This window comes from Vanacampus margaritifer, chromosome 15 (genome assembly GCF_051991255.1).
Source record: "Vanacampus margaritifer isolate UIUO_Vmar chromosome 15, RoL_Vmar_1.0, whole genome shotgun sequence".
Taxonomy (NCBI): Eukaryota; Metazoa; Chordata; class Actinopteri; order Syngnathiformes; family Syngnathidae; genus Vanacampus; species Vanacampus margaritifer.
In genome coordinates this window covers 20,079,431-20,095,025 of record NC_135446.1, presented here as the reverse complement: position 1 = coordinate 20,095,025, position 15,595 = coordinate 20,079,431, and the positions used below count along the sequence as shown (strand labels likewise).

At 41.6% G+C, this 15,595-nt stretch overlaps 1 protein-coding gene across 1 annotated transcript in view; it reads right to left on the bottom strand.

Annotated features, from left to right (window-relative positions):
* The window catches only part of LOC144034662 (uncharacterized), a 46,574-nt gene extending 38,131 nt beyond the window's left edge, over positions 1-8,443 (bottom strand). Inside the window, exons 1-2 of the mRNA XM_077543591.1 lie at positions 8,342-8,443; positions 5,048-5,113 (exon numbers count right to left, since the gene is read on the bottom strand). Coding sequence (XP_077399717.1) covers positions 5,048-5,113; positions 8,342-8,443 — 168 coding nt within the window. The remainder of the gene's footprint in view (positions 1-5,047; positions 5,114-8,341) is intronic.
* Positions 8,444-15,595: the final 7,152 nt, after the last annotated feature.

Sequence of the window (15,595 nt, the reverse complement as noted above, 5' to 3'; positions counted from 1 at the left end):
TTATGTATGGCATGACACCGGTAAACGCATTCTCTTAATTTAATTACTGCTTATTCTTAGGGGTGTGAGGCCATTACAATTTTTACTTCAATAGTTAACTCACAATTAATTGCAAATTTTATATCTGTTCTAAATGTACAATAAAATGTTAAACTTAGTCATTGACGCAATAATTTCATAATGATTCATAAAAGTAAGCTAAAATTAAAAATATGTATATACTTTAAAAAAAACAAATAATTGTGTGACATTGATTTGTGTTGGTCATATTTCTGCCACTAGATGGCATAATTGCATTTATAAGATGTTGCTGACAGCTCAGTGCATTTTTCTTTTCATATTAAGAGCGATCTAATCATTAACATGAATTTTTAATTTTTAAAATTGCAAAATGCAACTTCACCCAAGTCTCCACAAATATATGCATTATTATTAAATTTATTACTGCAAAATTTTGATGTGGATGTGTCTTTATTTTTAATTTTTATTTATTTGGATTATTTATGTGAATGTGTGTATTATGTATTAAATTATTTCTTTCAATGTGTCACTGTAGTTTATATTTTCCCATCTCACTATATGAGTAATTTGCGTTTCCGCTGCAAGTTGACTGCGTTCAAACATCACAAGGCATCTCTGTCGCCCCCGTGTGGCCACAACACGCACCACAGCGTTTTTTTGTTGTTGAGGCCCACGGCAAACAAGATGGCCCCCCAAAAAGGTGAACAAGCAGCCACAGTGACCTTTCCAGAGCAAATAAGGATAAATGTCCTTGTGTTTGTCTTGGATTTAGGAGCGCCCCCTTTTAACACAGCATTCGAGGCAGACGCGGGCGAGAGTGATGGAGGGATGGATGGGGACGAGGGAGGGGTGCGGGGGCGGGCCTGGTGGTGCGGGTGCGGTGGGGGGGTTCACTGTCTGAGCCTCACACAGGGAGGATCAGCTTGGAACTCTCCTGCTCTCAGATGTGCGGCTTTAAAGATTTGCATTCTTGTGATGTACACGAGTGAGGCACAAGAACAAGACGCAGCCCCCCCCACACACCCCCCCCCCCCTCATTACCTGCCACTCAGTATTTTCAAAAGAGTGGGAGGGGGCAGGTGTAGACATGTCACACGCCGATTCAAAGCCATCAAACGGCATCACAATAACAACTTTTAAAAATAAATAGAATTCAATCAAATTATTTTTATAGATATATTTCTTCCATGATTTTTGTTATTTTCCTGTATTTTTTGTTTTTTAAGAAATCTCATCAAATTCACTTCCTCTACAAAAAAAAGTGTTATCAAAAGGGATGGCCCAGGAAACGTGGCGACCTCCTGGCGCCCGGCAACCCGCGCGCCGTCCCCGCCGCCTCCGCCGCCTCCGCCGCCTCCGCCTAATGTCATTAGAGGCCATCTTGTGCCACCGCCGCGGCGCTGGACGAGCCCACGCAGGAAGCCGTTTGGCTTGGCCCGCAGATGGACGCCGGGCCACCGCCAACGCCAGCGTCCATGAGCTGATGCAGACGCACTTCATTAGGCAGCGAGGACACAGGCGTGTCTATGTCCACACGCACACGCGCGACGCGGCAAGAAAGCAGATTTGGGCCCTAACGAGGTTAAAACCCCCCACACGAGCCCCAAAAAGTGACTTTTTACATCAGGGAGATTTGTGTTTCTGCGGGCTTTAATTAGCTTGGCTGTGGAGTCGGAGGGGTGTGCGGGGCTGGATGAAGGTTAGGGGCTGCTGCGAGGGGCCGACACTGGGCCGCATTGTGGCGAGGACGCAAATGTGATTATGGGCCGGTGTCAGAAGGCAGGCTCACATGCGGCTTAGCCTCCCAAGCGGCAGAAACTTTGGACTTTCTTGCTTGAGACAATGAGCTCGCTTTGCGGGAGACCTCCGCAAGACCCCAAATACAAAAACACAACACAGTTGCAGCTTAAGATTCCCTTTTAGGCAGGAGTGATGCAATCAGCAAATGAGCAACACTTTTTTTTTGGTGAGGCATTTTTTTAATTAAATATTTTTGGGAAAAGCAGATAAATATTTATTTTTTTATCCTTTACTATGGTAGAATTTGTATTTCTTACATTTTATTAATGCAACTATTACATTCAATAGGCAATTAAATATCACATTTTCCTATTTATTTTCATTATTTATTTTTATTTTTACTCATTCATTGCCATAAATCCATAAAAAAAAGATTATTAAAAATTAGGGGAGACAGGCAATAATTTTTTTTAATTGTAATTAACCGTATGACCTCACTAGTTAACTCACGATTAATCGCAAATTTGATTTCTGTTCTAAATGTGCAATGAAAACAAATTCTAGGTTTTTATACTCGTGTTAACAAAAGTGGAAAAAAAATGTTAATCTAATAGAAATAGTTCAAAAGAATTTTGGACGCTTATAGCCGTCAATGGCAGTGTATTAATTAAAAAAGAAAAGAAAACATTATTAAAAATTTGGGGCGTCAGGTGATTAAAATTTAAATCGTAATTAATCGCACGACTTCACTAGTTAACTCACGATTAATCACAAATTTCATATCTGTTCTAAATGTACAATAAAAAAAAATCTAGCTTTTCATACTAAGATTTAAAAAATATGTTAAACTAATGGAAATAGCTCAAATGAATTTTTTACGTTATTAGTCGTCAATGGCAGTGAATAAGTTAAAGTGGAAATCAACCCCAAAATGTTCTTTACAAAAATATGTTGTATGCGCCCCCGCTCGTCTAAGCACAGCATTCTGATTAATATCGCATTTGTGGAATTTGAATTAAGCAGCCAAAATTCCACCAATTTTTATCCATCTCAGGGGGCGGCCATTTTGCAACTTGAAAATGACATCACAGTTGCTTAGGGCTCAGGTCCTGACCAATCACGGCTTATCTGTTTTCTGAAGTTGTGATGTCCGCTGTGATAGATAAAAACAGGTGGATTTTGCTGCCTAATTCATATTCCACAAATGCAATATTCATGACAAAGTCGTGTTTAGGCTAGTCGGGCTAAATACAACATATTATTAGAAAGAACATTTTGGGGTTGACTTCATCTTTAAGCATGTCATTTGTAAACGGACAGAAAACTTGTTAAATTATTTTGGTGGAATTTTACTTTTTTTTTTTTTTTTAACTAATTCTATTTAACTTTATGTATTTGGATTAATGCAATTGAATCAGTTGCTCTGAAAAAAACTTTTTTTTAAATTGATATGGAATATGAAATTTTCTCATTTATTTTAGTGGAATTTTTAATAGATTTTTCATTAAATTTTATTTTATTTCTGTATTTTCATACAGTAGAGTATCACAATCATACTCAATTATCTTTATACTTAATTACTATAATTTTGCTTAAAATTATTTTATGTTTTTTTTTTTTTAAATACATTCATTTAATATGTGTGATGTGCACTAAAAAGAACAATCATAATAACTGTGACAGGATTTGGTTTTGGAGCTTTACACCGGAACTCTGAACTTTAGGAGGGACTATTGTGATGGGACTTTGTGAGCTTGTTTAAATTAGAAGTACCAAGATTTCCTCTTCTTCTCAAATGTACAAACTGAGACAGTAAAAGTGCATCTAGAGTGTACTAATTAACATTATAACTCTACACGATATGATATATTACAGCATTAGAGTTCTCAAGTCTGTTCTGTTTTCAGCTTCCCGCCCACAAAATGGCCGCATGCCACTTCTGCCGCCATCTTGTCCGCTTGTTTGGGCACCTGTGCATTCTGACGCGTGGCCCCGGGTGACAAAAGTGGCAGGCTTGTTAAAGTGCCAATTTATTCCGCAGTGGTGGGCACGAGCGGCAAAGACCCTCGTATGCAAATGAGGCCAGCGCCGGCCATTTAACTTGTTTGTTTAGCTCGGAGGCCGAGACAGGAAGTCTGCGGTCGCCACGGTAACCCTAAATATCGCTGGCGTGCAACAAAAGAGCCACAAGTGGGAGGACTCGCTTATCACGACAAATGCGAAATGCTCATTAACTCATTCAATGCCATTGACAGCTATAGATGTCAAAAATTAATTTGACGTATTTTTATTAGTTAAACATTTTTCCCCCCATTTTTGTAAACAAGAATATGAAAACCTACCTTTTTTTGTACATTTTAGAACAGATATAAAATGTGTGATTAATCGTGAAAAAATAATAATGTTTTTTTTTTTTTTAAGTATTAAAAATTAGGGGCGTCGGGCGATTACAATTTTTAGACGTAATTAATCGCATGACTTCACTAGTTAACTCCCGAATAAAAAAAATTGTAATAATAATAAAAAAAAGTAATGTTTTTTTTTTAAAGATAAAAATTAGGTGCGTCGGGCGATTACAATTTTTAAACGTAATGAATCGCATGACTTCACTAGTTAACTCATGATTAATAAAAAAATATATATCTGTTCTAATACAAAAAAAAAAACATTCTAGGTTTACATACTTTTGTTAACAAAAGTGGGCAAAAATGTAAAACTAATAGAAATAGCCGTCTATAGCCGTCAATGGCAGTGAATGAGCTAATAGCGATTTTGACAGATTTGTGAACAATATTTGAGAGACATGAGCCTTTTGTGTCCATAGGGAGGTTTTCCTTGAGTCCGTTGAAATGTCGTGATTCTGTTCCAATCCGGTGCTAAAACTCTGCCAAACATTGCGACCCCCGACAGGGAAAAAGGTCACTGCTTGACTGCAGTACCAACTCTCCACCAACAGAGGGTGCTAATACAGTTTGAAAAAGTCATGAGCAGTTTGACTACAGCAAGCCCAATGGATGCCATAAGACCATTGGACAAAATTGCTGTCTGACTTTTTTTTTTTTTTTTTATCTGTCAGTGGTATTAAACAACTTGAAGCCATTTTTTTTTTTTTTTAGGACTTGATCCAGATCTGTCGAACTGCTGCTTGTTTTACGTAAAATTGTGCTCACAAGTCAAAGCAAAACAAAAATCTGCCCAACTGATCTTGAAAAACTCTTAAGTGGAGTCACTCGCATCTCAAGGCACAACTCGTTCGTGTAAATGTGTGTGTGTGTGTGTGACTCACAGTACGGCAGGAGATGGGCCTTTCCCACAAGACGGCCTTGCTGACAAAAGACACAAAGACGGGTCTCTGTAACAAACAGAAAAACAGACACGTTGATGTTTTGGATAAAAAGTCGCAGCAGAGGACGAGTACAGTGATGAAGGGACCCCCCCCCCCTCCCACTCCCCCTCATTGAGGAGTACATTAATAAGCCCTCTGTCTTGATTAACGCCACCACTTGATGGCGTCTGCTCTCCCACGCAGCAGACACAATTTTGGCTCCATCTGCTCCTCCAGCTTTTCAAAGCCGGCGGGGCCAGAACGGAGGTTACGCGGCCCGGCTGCAGGTCCGCCACCAGAACCCCTTGTTGTCAAGTCATCCATCACATCTGACGCAAAGCCTCATCCGGCTCGCTCGGATATCGGGTTCTTTTATGGGGGTGTCACCTCAGGGGGACACGAGGGGGACGACGGCCTGTCTTCCGAGGGCAGCGTTCACGTCACATGCGATACTGTACGTCCAAGTTAATGGCAATTATACTGCATTTTAACCCTGGAGAACCCACAGGGTCAAATTTGGCCCCTATAAATTCTGCTACTCAAATAACAAATACCTTTTTTTTCCCTTTTTTTTTTTTTTTACAAATTTAACTTCAAAAGTCCAGAGTGCCACTTCTGACCCCTGCATGGGGCCATCTAGTGGATGAATATTGCACTTACATGAGCCAGAGTGGTGGTGACAAGATGGCTATAATGCAACAAATAAAACTAAAAAATTATATTGTTCAATGTAGCTGTGAATTTGATTGATTATTTTCTTAAATTCTAAATAGTTTACTGACAGTTTTTGTTATTGTGATTTTTCGAAATTATACCCCTAAATCCCAAAGGGTCAAATTTCACCCTAATCCTAAATTAGTGAATAAAGGGTTATAATTGAAAAAACATATATATTTAGAGCAGTCATTTAATGTATAATTCATAATTTTCCAAAGAAGAAAAGTGTTCTTGGGTTCTCCAGGGTTAAAATCCTTGAATACTTGAATACCTTGAATAATAATATTGTTTGAATTTATTGCACGTTTTTAAATGCTGTCGATTTTATTTGTATGTAATTCAGTGATTCTTTGGCAAAGCGCTAAAAAGGAACCCGCATACCGTGTTGAGGTCACAGTCTCGCAGAGATAATAAAATAACAGCTGCATACAAAAATAAATTAAATTAAAATTAAAATAAATTACCCCCCCCCCCCCAAAAAAAAAAATATCGCCTTAATCATGTATTAATCGCACCTATTAATTTTGATGATCCTTTCGCTTGACATCGGATGGTTACGTAAAATGTTTGCGGAACGGCCAAACTTCAGAATATCATTTAAGTCGTTGTCGACAAAATGAGATCATATTAGTGAAAAAGTGCAGTTTGTGTTCTGTCCTCACGGGCCAGATTGGACACCGAGACGGGCGGGTTCTGGCCCGCGGGCCGTATGTTTGACACCGCTGCTGTAAATAACGCAAACGGATGTAAATCTCAGCATTTATACATTTGCAATATTTTGGAACTCGCGTCATGTCATTGACATTTCCGCTGAGGAATTTCCTCGCGTTAAAAAAACGACGATAAGTGCGTTAATATAATCGAGTCAAAATCTAGTAAGCGTCTCTCGCCTTTCCTCGATGGCTTCCTCGGCAGATGGGGTTTTCCTGCCGGCGTCCACTCGCAGGTTACTTCCTTGCTTCACGTGACCCACGTGAAGCAAGGAAGGCCTGATCGAATTACCAATTTGGAGCTCATCGCCAAAGCGCCGGCTGCGCTTTGACTCCCGTCGCCATCTGCTCGGCCTCCTCCAGGGAGCCTCGCGCTCCACTTGGGGATCTTTTATTAATTTGCCTGATTAGCTCAACAGCCTGCCACTGGGACCCATTAATAGGCATTTCATCAGGGTTTGATTAGCAGGCGCTGGAAGACTAAGTCACCAGTTGACCCCCCCACACACACCCCCCCTCCCTGGGGGTTCATATGCACCCAAACACTGCAGGTTGTAATGATTTGTAAACATAAGCTTTGGCAGAAATGACAGTCTTTTTTTTTTCTTTTTTTTCTGGAGAGCTCAGGATTGTTCATTCGGTAATTTTACCGATTTGACATGTCAGCATCATTGCTCTCTTTTTTTTTGTATGTGGGTGAGAATGTGTATGTGCGTGTGTGCGTGCGTGCGAGTGTGTGTGTATTCATTAGTTCACCTAAAACCTATAAAAAAAAAAATCCCCCACCGTTCACCTAAACCGAACACTTCCAGCCAGAATCGTGAGGCCGTCCGGAGACCCGAGGAAGGACCAAAGTAAAGAAAGGAAAGCGCCGACCAGACAAAGTCTTTTTTTCAATGCGATGCTACAAGATTGGTCTGCCCATCTTTTTGTCTGTTTTGACGCAAATGGTGAAATGATGTCATTGACGACCACTGGAAATGCATTGGGGGAAAATAAATGTCTTTAAACCCCAAAAAGCAACAGGACAAAAAAACAAAAAAACAAAAGCGCACCCCCACAGGCAGGACCTCCAGCGCACAAAAGAACGAGGCCGAGCACCTCAGCATGCGAGAGGTCGCCCACAATCGAGCGCCAACGTGAGCATCCGACCGATCCTCTGCAAAAAAAACATTCAGGCACCGGGTGTCGCACCGCATGCCGGTCGGGGTCTTGGCCCGGGTCAGGGCGGCTGCAAGGACTCCGTGACCCTGAAATGAGCTCCGGGAGTCACCAAGGCCCCCTGCTGGCACGACACAGATCCTTTTAGGCTTCAGAATCTTCCAGCCGGGGGATCAATACGGCGACTACTGGCACAGGCGTCGTATTCGTGGGAGGGGGGGGGGGGTGGGGACGTGGCCACAAAAGCCGAGCTGACAAAGAGTCGGGCCGGCGGCGCTCCTCTAGATAACCTCCTTAACATTCATTAGTGTCACGGAGGTGCACGGGCGGCCGGCTGCAATCTGAGCGATGGGCTCCGCGCACGGCGTGAGGTCGCATTCAGCGAGACGGCGGCGGCGAAAAGATCAGCAAAAAGTTGAATGGAGGCGACTGGAGACTTCTGGCTTGTTAAAGACTTTTCCGCCTTTCATCTAAACCTTGTTGTGCGGCTGCTTCGGATCTTTTCTTTCCTATCACATCCATGTGAGATGACTTGAGGAAAGGAAGTTGAAATTCTAAAAATGTTTCGGCAAGAATTTGCACCAACACAGGAAACGTCTTCAACAGCCAACTTCAACTTTTGCCAATCTCATGGAGAAAAAAAAAATGTGTCGGGTTGCCGACTCACCCCGAGGGCCGAGGGTGGCCAGCTGCCGACGGGACACCGGGGCCTGCACAAAAGCCTCCGAGGACGCCTCAAACCCGCGTTTCTGGAAGCCACGGAAGACATGTTGTCCACAATTAAGGAGCCATTTTCGTCCATCCACAAACTCAATAAAGCTGAGTCACACCTCAAGTGTTTCGTGTGTTTCTCTGTGGGAGGTGAAGCCTCCTCAAATAGCTCACGTGTTAATTATTACCACGGATTTCTCCATGCATGCGCATGCGCATGCGCATGCAGTGGTGCTTAAAATTTTGCCGCAATGCTTTCTTAAATTTATTTTTTTTACATAAGCTACCACACACAAGCAATTACAACAGGCTAAAACCACATACATAAAAAGTAACATGTTGCGACATGGCGTAACATAACACGACGTGAAGTAACAACTTCCCGTAACGCAACTTGGTCAAACATGACACGTGTAACATGACCTGCTGCGTCACATCATAGCGTCACACAGCGTAGCAGAATATGACATGGCGGAACATGTCGTGCCATAACTGGCGTGGCGTGACAACTTGGCCGAACACAAGGTGGCGTAACATGATGTGACGTAACAAGATGTGGCGTAACCTACTGTAACACAACTTGACCCAAGATGACCAGCGTAACAATGTGACGTACCACAACATAGCAGACTGTGGCATGGCGGAACATGATGTGACATAACTGACGTGGCGTAACAACTTAGCTGTACACCAGGTGGCGTAACACAACGTGGAGTAACCAACCTACTGTAACATGACAAGTGTAACATGACATGGTGCACCACATCATAGCGTCACACAACGTAGCAGACTGTGACGTGGCGTAACATGACGTGGAGTAACAACTTCCTGTAACGCAACTTGGCCCAACATGACAAGTGTAACACGATATTGTGCACCACAACGTAGCGTCACACAACGTAGCAGTTTGTGACGTGGCGGAACACGACGTGCCATAACTGATGTGGCGTAACAACTTGGCCAAACACAAGGTGGCGTAACAAGATGTGGCGTAACCAACCTACTGTAACATGACAAGTGTAACATGACATGGTGCACCACATCATAGCGTCACACAACGTAGCAGACTGTGACGTGGCGTAACATGACGTGGAGTAACAACTTCCTGTAACGCAACTTGGCCCAACATGACAAGTGTAACACGATATGGTGCACCACAACATAGCGTCACACAACGCAGCAGTATGTGACGTGGCGGACGTGCCATAACTGATGTGGCGTAACAACTTGGTCGAACACAAGGTGGCGTAACATGATGTGACGTAACAAGATGTGGCGTAGCCAACCTACTGTAACACAACTTGGCCCAAGATGACCAGCGTAACAATGTGACGTACCACAACGTAGCAGTTTGTGACGTGGCGGAAGACGACGTGCCATAACTGACGTGGCGTAACAACTTGGTCGAACACAAGGTGGCGTAACATGATGTGACGTAACAAGATGTGGCGTAGCCAACCTACTGTAACACAACTTGGCCCAAGATGACCAGCGTAACAATGTGACGTACCACAACGTAGCAGTTTGTGACGTGGCGGAACACGACGTGCCATAACTGACGTGGCGTAACAACTTGGCCAAACGCAAGGTGGCGTAACAAGACGTGGCGTAACCAACCTACTGTAACATGACAAGTGTAACATGACCTGGTGCACCGCAACATAGCGTCACACAACGTAGCAGTATGTGACGTGGCGGAACACGACGTGCCATAACCAATGTGACAACTTGGCCTAACACGACAAGCGTAACAACACGTATCGTAACACAACGTATTGTAACACACATTCCATACTATACTGCATATGTAGAAACCGTTTGCTCACAACACTTTTTCGTAGTCACGGACAATGCCGAGCTTGTTTGCGCGCGCGTCGCCGACAAAATAATGGTGTGAATATAACAAGGTTTTTCCGTGGCAAAGGTGAGAGGTGACGGGACAAAGCAGGGGTCAGGTTGTGTCTGGCCGACAATCGCACAAATGTGCCTGCTCTTAATTACATTAAGGGACATATAGTGGGGAGCTGTGTGCAAACAAGACAGCCTATCAAGCACACAAATCGGAGCTCAGTGCAGTCTGTGCGCGCGCGCGTGCGTGCGTGTGTGCGTGTGTGTGTGTGTGTGTGTGTGTGTGTGTGTGTGTGTGTGTGTGCGTGCGTGCGTGCAAAGCTTATTATGTAGAGTGCATCTCAAAGTGGAGCTTCTTCATTTTGTGACGTGCAAAGCAGCAAAATCCAGTTAAATGGCACACTGGTGTCATATTAACTGCGCCTGTGGACCAGTGAGGGGCCCGTTGCCGTGGCAACTACACCAAACACCCCCGCCAGAGCCCCTCCTCCTTCTCCCGACACACACACACACATAATTCACATAATAATCTCACACTAAAGCTCTCTCTCACCTCTGCCGGACATTTGTAAACGCTGGGGAAAAAATGTTTTATTTAACGCCCTACATAAAAAAAAATTTAAAAAAAACACGAGCGCTTGCGAACAAGTGCTCGTTGGGGAGGCTGCAGTGCATTTTGGGGAATCCAGGAGTGACTGTTGCTAAGACACGACCCCCCCCCCCCAAAGTGAGCATTTTCGACAGATTATTTTGGGGTTTTTTTTGTTGCAGAAAAATAATAAAAAGAAAGAAATTTGAACAAACCACTTTCTTACAAAGGAACTGGCAAAATAATTATTATAATAAAATAAAATGGAAGCAGTTTTTTTTTTGTCCAAGTAGCTGCAAAATGAAAAAAAAAATACAATAGAAAATAAAGAATTGTTAATAATAATAATAATAATAATCGTTTTACATGCAAAATATATAAAAACAAAAAAATAAACAGCAAGGGAAATGTTTACTGCATTTGAGTGTAATTACCTGAAAAAACTACAAGTAAAAGTTATTTAAATTTTATAAAAAAATAAAATAAAAAATAGTAAAATGGGGGGAAAAAATATATATATTTTAAAATTATCTTCCCCCCAAAATATGGAACCTTTACTTGTAAAATAGACACAAAATCAATTAAAATAAATAATGGCACAATTAAAACAAACAAATAAATTAATAAATTAAATAACTAATTAAATATCCTTGTGAAAAAAAGAAAGATATGTCAATAATTCAAAAAATTACCTGAAAAAGTGCAATTGACCTTTTGGAGGGAATGGATTTTGTTTAATTACCTGCAAAATAAAAAAATAAAAAAAATACATTCAAATAACATTTAATCAAGATTGTCCTATCAACAAGCAAAAACATCCTATATACCATCATATCAATATATATTGTGGATTCAGTTTCTATGACTATTTAAAGAGCAACGATCAATACTGTTTCCCGGACAGACAAAGTGAGGCCGAAATAAACAACACATCTGAGTGTGCGCGCACAAAGGCTGTCAGGAAAAGTCTGACGGTAGCATTTCACGCCGCCGCACACCAGGCGCTGCCCTTTGGCGCCCGCACAATCAGTGAGCGCTGACCTGCGCCGGCTTCTGCCTCCTCCCAAACCCCCCGCGGACCCGCCCCCCCCCCCCCTCGGACGCGCCGTTATTTCCTCATCTCATCAATCTGTCAGCTGAGCCCTTTGACACGCCGCCACCATTTATTTGGCTCTCTCTCAATATGGTTCCAGCTTTTTAAGATTAGTCACCTCGTCCAAGAGGTCTGGACTCCCCGCTTGGTGCCACGGGACCCCGGAAGGGGGCGCCTGGATGGGAGGGGGCGAGGCGTGCGGTGAATAAAGTTGCTAGAAGCCGTGACAGCTATCAGGCCAGGAATGAAGTTAATGGCCTCGATTTAAGAGTTGTCCTTTTCCTTTTGATTATTCCACTTGTAGCTTTAACTGACTAATTTTTGAAAGTACATTTTTATATCCATCACTTATAATTACTGAATTAAAATCAAATCAAAAGGAAAACAGCCTTTTAGCGGGGATGGATTTTTTGGGGTTAATTATCTATTGATTTAAAAAAAAAAAAAATACAATAAAACAAAAGAAAAAACAAATTCTATTAAATTAAATAACTAGAGCTGACATTTAGTTGATTTTAAATATTTATTTATAAATATATATATGATTTATTTTATTTTTTTTTACATCACCTGCAAAATAATACAAACTAAAATAAATTTTCATTAAAATGATTCATATTTTAGTTGGGCATTTTTTTGTCCATTTCACTACCAGATTTAAAAAGAAAAGTGATACTCTAGTGGGGATGGATTTTTTTGCTACAAGACAACATGAAAAAAAATGTAAGATTATATTATAATATAATAATTCATTAAGCAAATTTTAATTACCTGGAAAAAATAAAAATACAATTCAATCGAATATTTGGGGAAGAAAAATAATCCCACTAAAATGCAATTAATGTACCTCGATGCTTTGGATTTTTGTTTTATAACTATGCATTCCGTTTCTTAATATTCTAACTTATTTAATGTAACTTTTTAGGAGCAAACAATGCCACTAACTCGCTTTTCCTCGAACCAAAGCAACCACGCTGTTTTTTTGTGTTTTTTTTTTTTTGCTCCTGCGGGTAAAAAGAATGAGGCGCAGATTCACTTTGTGGACAAAAGTATTGGGCCATTACATGTCCAGGAAGTGAAAAAGAGAGAAAAGAGAAGAGAGGGGTAGTTCATTTGTTTTGGGGATGGGATTGTGAGGGTGTGTGTGTGGGGGTGGAGGTGGGGGGGGGGGGTTAGGGGGATGTACTCGACTCACTCGAAAAGAGACCATTCAATTTATTTTCAAGTAAGGATGAAAGGACGACTCCAAACTATGCGTGTCGCCTATTCAGCGCTTCAAAAAACAAAAAAAGACAGCAAAAAAAAAGAGAGAGATGAGGCCGGGGGGGGGTTGTAAAGAGGGTGGTGGGGGGGTGCATACATTTCATATACACAGCAGACAAAGTGTCGCTCCACCCCCTCCCCAGAAAAAACTTTTCTTTCCCCGTCCAGAAAACACTTTCCCTGCTGAATGGCCACCTATTAGTGACTCCATTATGGCCTCGGGGCTCTTGAATGGCTCCTCACTGTGCGTCTTTATCATCGTCGGCCGTGAATACGGCTTGGCCCCTCCCTCGCCAAAGAACGCACCACCAATCAGCCCCTCCCCACCATCACCACCTCTGTTGTGACTTCCAGGTGTGGGGACGGGTTAAAATTGTGCGCGACTCGTGGACGCAGTATTTGACGTGCATTTAAAACACGGATTTGCCAGTCTAAGTCACAATTCATCGAATTTTAATCGTGATTAGCATTTTGGCAGCCACCGTTAAATTAACGATTATTACCATTTCGCACCGCTGCATATCTAATTAAGCAGTCAGCCAAACCACCAGGGGGCGCAAGTTTAGGTTCTTTATCATTGAAGGTGGGTAAAATAGCAAGCAAGCGCACCCTCCGGCGGGGGGCCACGAGCCACTCGGTGGGCTGATGAAGGTGAGAAGAATCATCGTCTGGACTTCGTGATTGCACTCGGGAATGACATTCATTCAGTTCGCCTTTGGAAAGTAAAGTTACATTTTCTATCTTTTTTTTTAAATTTTTTTTATTCTTTATCATTTATTCCTTGTCTAAGTTTCCTTTTGCTTTGAAAACGGTCGACATTTTGTTAATAGTTTATAGGATTTGCCAGTATTGTGAAGTCATATAATAGATAATAAATCTGTAATATCAAATAAAAAGCTGCTATCCTTCCACACACTTTAACTCATTTGCTCCCAAAAAGGTTCTATTTTAAATATTCACATGGTCCCAAAAACGTATTTATACGTTTTTTGTTTTGTTTTTAATGCTAGAGCATATAGATGCAGCCTTTGACCGGAAGAGGTCGCTTAAAGCAACGTTAGTTATTACAACAACAACAAAAAAACGGCCAGCAGGTGGTAGCAGAGTATAAGAGATCAACCAGGGCCATGTTGCAACAAGCTCTTTCCCCAGTGTTTTCAACAAGTTTAGGTTCTATGTTTTTATAGCAATAGAACACAATATTCTGTGGGCCTTATAAAACCAGTCCAAATCCAGTAAAACAGCCAGGAGCGAAGGGGGTTGCTTCAGTAAAAATTGCTGGGAGTGAATGAGTTAAAGGGAAAGTCAACCCAATTATTTATTTGTACAATAATATATTCTATGCAGCCCCACTATTCTAAATATGGTATTCTGGTTGATATTGTGTTAGTGGAATATGAGATAAGCAGAAAAATCCAGCCGTTTTTATTCATCTCAAGGGGCGGCCATTTTGCCACTTGCTGTCGAGTGAAAATGACATCCCAATTTCTCAGGTGTCCGGTAATAGCCAATCACAGCTCATCTTCAGAAAACAGGTCAGCTGTGATTGGTCGTTTCCTGACCAACTGCGATGTCATCTTCGTAACTCATATTTCACAATCAAATTGTCATGTTTAGACTAGTGAGGTCACATATATTAATGTCAAGACATGTTTAAGGTTGACTTCCCCTTTAAACCCATTTAAATGATGTGTCAACAAATCATATGACATCACTTTTTATTTTTTTTATTTTAGAATTACATATGCTGTCATATGTAAATGAAAAATCTGACATGATGCAATATTAGGGATTTCCTTTTCTGCTTGGTCTGGTATTGGAAAAAAAAGAAAAGGGACTCAAACATTGACGATCAACGTATCAATTTCTGCGGCAACAATGTCATGCAAGTTATTCAAACTATGAACGATTCTATAGCCGTAATTGCAATATTGTGCAACCGGTTATCAAAAAGTCCGAATCAGATTTTCCAAGATATTTTTTTAACTTTTTTTTTTTTTTTTTTTAAATCCAGCCTACCACAAAATGTCCTGCGGCACGTTAGCTGATCTCCATAATACCAGCACTCCACCCAAAAAAAAAAAAACACGACACAGCGCCTGGCCGCATTGTTGCTGGATTATTCCAGAGTTAGTGGGAAGAAAGACTGTAGTAGGAGGAGAGAGGGGGGGGGGCTGTGGGGTGGGGGGCTAAAGTGGCGTCTTCTTTTTTTCTAGCAAGAGGCCAAAAAACACCTGCAAGAGAGCCTGATTGTTTATCTTGACTTTATCTGCCCTCCTAAATGCTGCAATGTACAGTAGGCCCCTGAATGCAACACTTTCCATTCATCAGCGGCCCCTTTAAATAACCTGTCACGCTCTTTACAGCCGCACAAAAAGTACTTTTGGGACCTTTGAATGAGCCCCGGCACAAAGCGC